The sequence below is a fragment of the Ctenopharyngodon idella genome, chromosome 13, assembly GCF_019924925.1.
Source record: "Ctenopharyngodon idella isolate HZGC_01 chromosome 13, HZGC01, whole genome shotgun sequence".
NCBI classification, from domain to species: Eukaryota; Metazoa; Chordata; class Actinopteri; order Cypriniformes; family Xenocyprididae; genus Ctenopharyngodon; species Ctenopharyngodon idella.
Window position 1 is genome coordinate 15316547 of NC_067232.1, and position 9900 is coordinate 15326446.

Sequence of the window (9900 nt, forward strand, 5' to 3'; positions counted from 1 at the left end):
CCCCTACACTCACTGGGACATGACACTTCACTACATTTCACCACACTGTAAAAAAGAAAAAAAGAAAAAGTGTTGTTTCAACTTAAAAAGGTAAGTGTTCGTGCTGCCTTAAATTTTTACGTTTAGTCAACTCAAATATTCAAGTTGTCACTTAGTACAACTTCACATTTCAAGTTGACTAAACTTACAATTTTAAGGCAGCACAAACACTAAGTATTTCTTTTACAGTGCACCATTTCCTGAAATTCATCTTTAAAAGGAAAATGTAAAGGCGTATTAATAATTGTATGCAAATTACCAACCCTAAGAATATTGTGGATTTCTTTCCATCGACTCGCCCACTGTTTTGTCAGCTCCTGAACCTGAGAAATAAAAGAGAGATACTTTGGATTATTTCCATAAGAGAAAATACATACTAAAAATACAGATACAGAAAAAACTGGATTGTGATTATAAAGCACAGGTAAAGAGTTGTCACATTCTTTAATCACAAAAATGGAACAGATAACAGCATTCTAAGTGTTGGGAAAAATACAGCTCTCTAAAATCCCAATTGTGAGTCATGCATATTTACATCCAAACCTAAGAGGAAGACTAAAGAGCAGCATAACATAAAATTAAAATAAAAACAACAATGCTGCTGCTGACCTCCTCTAGCACAAATGCTTTAATTATCTCCCTAAATCAGCATGCATCATACTTAAACAGCCATGAGCGATGGGGAAATCAAGGAGTGATCTGCTGCTATGCTCGGTTTTACCCAACTTTTAATCACCAGAAGATCTGTTCAAGTAGTCTGAGGATGTGCAGAGAAATTGAGACACTTACTCGGGCTTCATCCTGATGAAGCCTCTCCTCCACACTCGACCCCGAAGGCTGCTCAAACGACACCATCTGAAAAGAGGAAGACTGAAGCATTAAGGTCATGTGACCACTGAGAAACAAAACAAAGGCTGTAATTTTACTGAGTACAAAAGTAGGTACTTCTGTGTATATGCCAGTATTACATTTAATATGGCATAAAACGTCTAACCAACTTTCCATACCATAAAAGGCTGTGGGCAATATTATCCCAAAAAGAATGCATAGACTTTGCAACAGTATGCATTCCAGGGCATTTTGACATTATAATTTCAGTGATATGATTTAGGAGGCACTAATCTTTCCAGAGGAAAAAAAAATATTGCTTAAAGGTTGCTTTCATAGTTCAGGAGACTTAGTAATGTGTTAATTAGTTAAAACTGTTCTCTTAAAATTGCTTAGGATAGAGAAAATCACACACAAAAAAACAATTATTCATTAATAAATTCAAAAGATTCATACTGAAATCTCTGACTTTTGTCAAAATCTGAGCACAGTTTGAGCCATTATTTAGAAACTTGAAAAGAGACTATGCGCCTACTCTGTCTTATGAGAGAAATAAAGCTGGAGACTCCATCTCATTGCAGTCTAAGAGAAACAGAGATATTAAAGAGATCTCATTTTTGATTTTTCATTCCTACAAGCTAATCCTGGCATACCACATAATACTGATAATATACAAATTGAAATTCAGTCCGTGATGTCTGAGGAGGATGAAGACGAACTTAAATCACCTGATTTCCCGCAGACAGCAGGGCTTTCAGGCGGGCAATCTCAGCTCGCAGCTCTCTGATTATCTTTACATTGCTGTCCTCATTCACAGTGGGCTTGTTTAAAATGTTCTTGGCCCGGCTGGCATAACGAAGGGTGTTCAGAGTTTCACTGTAGTTCACATCAGCAGGTGAGATGGCTGGAATGACAAAAAAAAGGAAATTAATACAGTATAAAGTGCTAAAATAAGAAATTAATACATAATTAAAGGCGAGATGAGCTAAAATTTCCTTGCAATGGAATATTAACAAGCAGAACCATGTTCATGGTATAAAAGTATGTTGAGAATCTCAAGAGTTAATCTTAATAAAATAAATAAATATATTTATATTTATAAATAAATAAATATATTTATTTTATAAATAAATAGTAAATTTCAGCCTTTTTATGGTGCTTTTTCATGGCTTTTTAAGAGCTTAACAGCCCAAATTTCACTTTTGTTGTATGGAAAAGAGCAGCCTGAACGTTTTGCAAAATAAATTGCGTTATTGCGTAACAAAATCATGCGTGTTTGGAGAAGCTTGAGGGTGTGTAGAACTATGACCACAGTGATACGTGTGACCTCTGACATACTGGCTATCATGATGGTTTTGGAGTTCCCACCAAGACTGTCCTTTAGGAGCCAGGTAAGCACAGAGTCTCGATATGGAACAAAGTTTTGCTTCCTTTTTATTCCACCACCAATGGACAAATCAGCTGTGACAACAAAAATAACAAAGAATATCCACTGAACAACTTCATAACCATGTCAGTCAAAGTGCATGAAACCTTAAGCTGATTCGTATCTTTTGGTAACTTTTCAAAGGTTGTTGGTTTACCTAAAGCGGAGATGACAATGCCCAGAGTGACCAGAGATCTATTGATGTTAGCGCCCTCCTTCAACCTAATGCCAGTAGCCTGTGTGGTATCAGCTCTTTCACTTCCTGCCAGGTCAACCAGGTGTACCTTACTCACCGTCTCGCTGGGTAACTCTGCATCAAACATGGCCTATAAGGACATATTTTGGTAGACGATACAGTCAGATATTTCTCATTCCGAAATTCATAATGCAGAACCAAATTGCAACAGGGAAAAGAAACAGGCAAAAACACTTGATTGAAACACAGGGAAGTAAGATTGGAAATGCTTAATGCTGCATGACAGCTGAACCCCTGAAGTTTGTGAAATTATTATGAATATATTAAAAGAGCTGGATTTTCCAGCTTATAACCAACAGAGCCCTATGGAGTTTAAAATATTAGTCTCATAACATGGAAAAACTGAGAAGACACACAGAATATTGACAAAATAGAGAGAAGAAACTGAGAAAAAAATGCTATGTTTGGAGACATACTTTCAAATGTTAAAATATCTTTAAATAAAAACAAAATAAAAATAACCATTTTCAGATAACTTGGAAGCCACTCAAAACATTTGAAACTTTTTTTGTGGAATAATGCCTACTGATGCCTAACTTTTTACTGATTATACTGTACATAGCCAACTATTTTTTAATATATGACATACTGTGCAATAAGCAGTAATCTAGCTTTCCAAAACATGGCCATTGACACATTAACTAGACTCAAAGGTCACTTCAGCAATGTGTGATATAACCCATGCATTATAAAAATCACAATGACATCTGTGTAGTGTGTATCATTACCCAGACATCCCCAACATACACAGAAAATGGAGAAAGCTCACTAGATAATACAAACAGGGAGATAACTTCAAGCTGCGGCGGCTATCTGCACAAATGTACAAACAAAGAGGCAGATGGCATTCAGCAGAGGGTAAATGGACTTGTGACCTTGATGAAGCGAATGGTGAAGATGGCGTGGGATCGGCTGCTGACATGGTTCATGCCTGTGCTGGCAGTGGCACGCCTCCTGTTGCCCTCATGCATTAGCTGGCCAACCTCAGTATAGCTCTGCACATGGTGTCTGGAGAGGGCTGGACAACATACATTTGCACATATAGAGGATAACGTTGTTTAAGCAATCAATAAAGTATCATTAAAAAGTGAGCAAGTTGTCAGTCATCTTGGTGTGAGGTGTTTTTTCTGTAGTCGTTTTACCCTCCACATATGGTCCATCTTTAGGATGTTCTCTTACTCTCAGCTCACATCCTTGTGTCTCTGTGCTGGGAAGGAGGTCTCGAACTCGTTCATTGTAGATTTCAAAGTAGCTGGAAGCACAAAGCATCAAAGACAAGAACAAAGCAGTGATAGTTTGCTCTTGAAACATGTCTTTTTCTCCAATTTTAGGATATAATGGGATGAAATGTCACCATAAAAAATTCAAGTGACTCATTCTAAATTAAATATACAAATAAGGCTGGTTTTAAATGACGCACATTCCAGCAATTTTGCTAAATACCACTGGTTTAGTTTATATTTTAATAGCTCATTTGCTAGCTTATTAAATTTTCTTTGTTTTGACTAAATCATTCGTGAAGCAGTTGCCTGGAAAACTGAAATTAATTACCTGACGCTGTTTGAATCACATTGTACGTGAATAAAATTATCGAAAACACTGGTGCGATGGAACACAGTGACTGACAAGGAATTAGAGACTACATATTTTCCCTAAATCTGAATAAGCTCTGTTGTGATATACTGCTGCATATTACAGCAATCGTGGGTGAGGGGGAGAAAGTCTCGCCAGTCAGAAAAGAAGTAAAATCCCACAAGACGATAAACCTATTTCAGGCTGTCTGAGAAATGTGAATGTTTAAACAGGCTTCTGAAATGAAAGACAGATTGGTCCCTCTTCATCTCCTAATGAAGCTGGAGAGAGAGACGGCATCAGTTTGAGCTCAGTACAAACCAACAGTGAACTAATTAAAATGTGACAGTCAGACATTTTGAATGCCTCTACAGCTAGAACTGTCCCCAGTGAATGAACACTGTTTAAAGGAGGGAATCCAGGTAGTTAAATTACAAAAACCTCTTGCAGGCATTTAGACACCACAGACACATGCAAGAGAAGTCAAGGGTAAAAAAAAAACAATCATGGTTTTCTTCCATTGATGAAGACAGGTCTCACTTAGGGGTGTGACTGCGCTATGGGGCTTTAATCACCAATATTCTTTTATTAGTTTTGTTGAAAAAACTGGGACTTTTTCTTCTTCTTCTTCTGCTTATTTTTTACTGCAGCAATCCTAACTGCAATGGCAATTGATTTAATACACAATAACTGTACTTTAAGACCTCATTTATGCCACAAGCAAGAGACGTGATTCGGTAGTTTCCTTTAACACGTCCAGAGGTCTGCACAGGCAAAGAGATTTGCACTAAAATGTGAATGCAAACAGTCAGTATTTTGCAACATGCAACACAACAGATATTTTACAATTAACAATATTGTTTCTTGTCAATATTTTTCTTAATCAAGGCCTCTGATGAACTATATAGCTGAATAAATTTTATTTTTGACTTTATTAGCTCTTTTGGCAAACATTCTGACCTACTGCCAATTTAACAGACCTACACTACTGTTCAAAAATTTGAGGTCAGTAGTTTTTTTTAATTTATTTTTTTTTAAAGAAATTAACACTTTTATCCATCAAGGACACATTAAATTGATAAAAAGTGACATTTACTGTATAATGTTACAAAAGATTTCTATTTCAAATAAATGTTACTCTTTTGAACTTCCTATTCATCGAAGAATCCTGAAAAAAAAAAAATTATCAAGTTTTTAAAAAAAATATTAAGTTTTCATCATTGATTATAATAAGAAAAGTTCTTTGAGCACCAAATCAGCATATCAGAATCATTTCTCACATTGGATCATGTGACACTGAAGATACAATTAAAATAGAACATTTATTTTAATAAAAATATTGCAATAATATTTCACAATATTAATGTTTATACTCTATATTTAAATAATCCTTACCAACCCCAAATTTTTGTACAGTAGTGAATAAACATGTTCAATATATAATTTAACTGAGATAGCCAGGGTCACAGTATATCTATGATGTCTAAAAAAACATCTGATAGGTCTAGTCCCAGCCCTGGTCTCACTTTCTGTCTCTCTCATCTAATCTACCGCATGTGCTGTTATCAAGAAGTGACGATAATAACTGCTTGAGGTGGAAGCAGACGGAGGCTGAACACTGACCTTCCTGATCATCTGGTTGTAATTAGAGTCCCGCGATCTTACAATGCCCATAAGAAAGGACAAGCTGCCAGAATGGACGCCTCATTTACACACCGCAATCTGTCTGTCCTTCTCCCTAGGATTTTGATGGCATCATCATCCTACAATAAACCACCATGGAGCAAATGATGGCCGCTGACAACTGTGGTCATGTATGTAGCTCTCTTGACACGCCAGAATTACTTACTTACTCCTTTGGCACTCTTCCCGCAGCAATGTTTACGCCATTACCTAGAAATATTGCGTTCATACCTGACCTCCATGTGAAATGATGCCTTATCTCTTTGTAACACTCCACTGATGTGGTGGAACAGCCCCTCACAGATCCGTGGAATCAGTCCATAATCACCCTGAAAGAAGGAAAATAGAAAAATCAGCTCACTTAGCTGTTAAATGTAGCCAGGTGGTTGAGGAACTAGACTGAAAGATTCCAGGTTTTAACACAAGGGATAACCCATGTGTGATCGATGATCGTTAACAAAAATATTTTGAAGAATGTATGGACAAATGCTGTTGAAACAATGTATTTTGGACCCCAATGACTTTCATTGTATGGACAAAGAAAATATAAATATTTAAAAAATATCTTCTTTTGAGTTCCACGGAAGAAAAAAAGCCATATAAGTCTGGAATGACATATGGGTGAGTAAATTATGACAATTTACATGTTTTGGAAAACTATTTTATCAAACAAGACAGAGTCTCTGAAATAAATAAATGTGTAAGCTAAATGTTATATCTGTATTGAAAAAAAAATATATATACTGGCAATTAAAGTGTCAATAAACCAAATAAGCTGCAAAGACAGAACTAAGCTTGACCAAGGCCAGAAATAATAAGTATTATTAGAATGTACATTAGACATTTTGTACCATTTAAGAAGGACAAGCAAAGACATGACATTGTGCAATCAAAACCTGTTGTAAAAACAACTAGTAAACTCTCCTTAAAAGTGAAGCCTGTGATTTATGTGGCATTAATGTAACTTATTGTCATCTACAGTTTTGTACATTAAAGGGTTAGTTCACCCAAAAATGAAAATTCTGTTATTAATTACTCACCCTCATGTCGTTCCACACCTGTAAGACCTTCATTCATCTTCGGAACACAAATTAAGATATTTTTTAAGAAATCCGAGAGGTTTATGACTTATCCATAGACAGCAATTTAACAAACACTTTTAAGGTCCAGAAAGGTACTAAAGACATTGTTAAAAAAGTTGACGTGACAACAGTTAATTTTATGAAGCGACGAGAATACTTTTTGTGCGCAAAAAAAAAAAAAACGACTTTATTCAACAATCGCTTCTCTTCTGTGTCATTCTCATTCGTTTGTTTACGTCCAGCACTTCCAGGTTCTACGTCAGAACACCGACTCATTATTGGCCGACTCCTGCATCAGCATCATACGCATGTGTCGGGCTGCTCACTTGTGCAGATTTGGCCAATACTGAGCCGGCATTCGGACGTAAACACGGAAGCCTTCACTGTGCTTACTGCATCACCTGCGTAAGGATAATTACAGGCACAATAAGTATTCTCGTCGCTTCATAAAATTAAGGTTGAACCACTGTAGTCATGTCGACTGTTTTTACAATGTCTTTAGTACCTTTCTGGACCTTGAAAGTGTCGGTTAAATAGCTGTCTATGAGTCAGGTACGTCTCGGATTTCATCAAAAATATCTTAATTTGTGTTCCGAAGGTCTTACGGGTATGGAACGACATGAGGGTGAGTAATTAATGACATAATTTTCATTTTTGGGTGAACTAACCCTTTAAGCTAGAATAGGTGAAATAATTTCCACGTCATCATCATCTTTAAAACATAAAAAAAAAATCTAAAATTATAGCATAACACTTATTTTAGGACAAAGAATGGTTTCCCATGATGCTTTTGCCCTTCAGATGTCCACATGCTTGAGACATTTTGATTTCAGCTCTCTCTCTCTCTCTCTCTCTCGACTATTTCTTCACTCTGAATAAATCAGAACTCCATAAAGTCTCCACACTATTTTCCCCTCTGATCTGCAATGGCGGCTTTTAATTACTACCCAAGACAAGGAGGGGATATCAGACGGAATAGAATGATTATCATCAGAACAAATCTGAATGAGTCTCTCGGATGACAGACTGATATCAGTTATAATTATGTGTTCTTCATATGCTGCCCTTGTCACATTTTCTGATTACTCAGGAGAAGCATGCAGTGAAAGTGGATCTGCAGCCACTGGAGTTGAGAACCACTGTGTGCATCTTCTGAGGAGTGGGAGTGTTACTAGCTGTGATTTGTAGGTTTTGAAATTACATTTGAGAGGGAGACAGTAATGAGATATGAAGCTTACAGGGTTGCCCATCATGGTGTAGGACTTTCCTGAGCCTGTCTGGCCATAAGCAAAGATGCATGCATTGTAACCCTCAAAAGCAGCTTGCAGGACTTCGGTGCCGAGATCTTTGAATATCTGAAATGACAGATGAGCTAAAGAGTTACTATTTTTAGTACTTACTGGGGATCTCTATCTACAAAAACAATTTTTCAAAAACAGTGCTCAAAAGCCTGTGTAACAGCTCAGCTAGAATACGTACAATTGCAGATCAGATAGATAAACCATATTATCAAAATTGTCCATGCTTTCACTTGAAATTGATGACACTGAAAAACAAACCTTGACATTTTACTGTAAACAACTCTTTAAGAACAGCTAGTTCTATGAGTGATGGAACACTTCTAACCTTGTTGTTACTTGTCACATGACAATTGCTGTGGAGTTTGTACCTTTTCCTGGGTGACAAAGTTTGAACTTGTGCTGTTCAGTGAATCATAAGAGAAATCATATGAGAAAGACTTCACGGTCTCTCCAGAGGGTTCTCCAGTCTCCTACAAAGCATAAAACACTTCAACAAACTGACCTGCAAATGGTGTCGATAAAGGGTGATATTTGGTCCATGGAATTAATTTTACCTCAATTAGTGCATTTTTGCCAAATAGCTCAACTGAATAATAGTCACTACAATAACTAAACCATAACTAGATAGGCCTACAGTATAATATTATAACATATTTTACATTTTAGACACGTATGAAAAGTAAAGATTGATTTTTGAATAAGCACTGGTTTCTGATTTTGCCAGCAACTAATGCACATAGATAAAAATCTATTAAACATAAAACTGAATGACACACCTTTGTTTTAAGGACAGAGGTTTTATGTCCGTCCACTTGTATTATGACTTTGGCTGAAAGGTCCTTCTCCCTGAGAGAGAAAGATAAACATACAAATAGACAGACAAAAAGGAAGATATGAAAATACTATTGTCAAAACAGTTATCCATGATAAACAACTGCCACTTGTATACAGTAAAATAAGTTAAAGTGAGATATGCTCTCTTATAGAAAACACTTTATTGAGAGAGATTAATTAAAGTATAGACACATGAATACAGTACTTGTGCAGTTATTGGCATGTTGTGCCAAACTGTCAATAAACCAAACCAAACCAACGTATGTTATCTAATAAATAAAGTATGTGACTAGTAGTTTATATTGATTTTGAGCAGACGGAAAGGACTAACCTTTGGCTCAACGGACGGACCCGCACCGCCACGCGCACAGACGCCATGGGTCATCGGTGACAGGACACTTCACGCGTATTATATATCATAACTGTAATGTATGCGCTTCCATTAACACCTGTACCCATAAGCGCAGGCAGTGAAGCATCTACTGTAGAGTTCGAGAGTCCCGAAATAGGTTTTACCAACTCATTTCTCTCCGCTTCAACAGGTGTCTGCCAAAGATAAGAAAATAAATTCTAAGCGAAATAGGTTGGTTGCTGGCAAACTAACAAGTTTATCTCATGAATATTAATAGATTAACAAATATTAGCATTGTTTGGTAACCAATGGCAAACCTTTCTTTATGAATATGAAGTTTGTTATGGAGCTCAAAGTCTAATGATTGGCTCATGAATTCTGTCACGTACTTTGAAAACCTATCAATGTCGCGGGATTGGCTCATGAATATTAAGAGACTTCACAGCAGAAAAACAGTTGTAATGATTTGATGACTTTTAATTCTATGTTACATTTGTGTTGGGCACAGATTAATGATAATGCCTGAA

General features: G+C 36.5%; 1 protein-coding gene across 9 annotated transcripts in view; it reads right to left on the reverse strand.

The window, feature by feature from the left end:
- The window catches only part of kif16bb (kinesin family member 16Bb), a 36708-nt gene extending 27103 nt beyond the window's left edge, over window positions 1-9605 (reverse strand). For 3 of the 9 annotated variants that reach the window (XM_051917489.1, XM_051917491.1, XM_051917490.1), the window contains exons 1-12: window positions 9353-9605; window positions 8964-9033; window positions 8556-8657; window positions 8125-8241; window positions 6036-6133; window positions 3692-3801; window positions 3425-3567; window positions 2451-2619; window positions 2206-2328; window positions 1596-1771; window positions 829-894; window positions 303-362 (exon numbers count right to left, since the gene is read on the reverse strand). In XM_051917489.1, coding sequence (XP_051773449.1) covers window positions 303-362; window positions 829-894; window positions 1596-1771; window positions 2206-2328; window positions 2451-2619; window positions 3425-3567; window positions 3692-3801; window positions 6036-6133; window positions 8125-8241; window positions 8556-8657; window positions 8964-9033; window positions 9353-9399 — 1281 coding nt within the window. In that variant the 5' untranslated portion in view covers window positions 9400-9605. Of the gene's footprint in view, window positions 1-302; window positions 363-828; window positions 895-1595; window positions 1772-2205; window positions 2329-2450; window positions 2620-3424; window positions 3568-3691; window positions 3802-5744; window positions 6134-8124; window positions 8242-8555; window positions 8658-8963; window positions 9034-9352 lie in introns of those variants that run through there. The other 6 variants (XM_051917487.1, XM_051917488.1, XM_051917483.1 and 3 more) reach the window with 5 other exon arrangements.
- Between the last annotated feature and the right edge of the window lie 295 nt (window positions 9606-9900).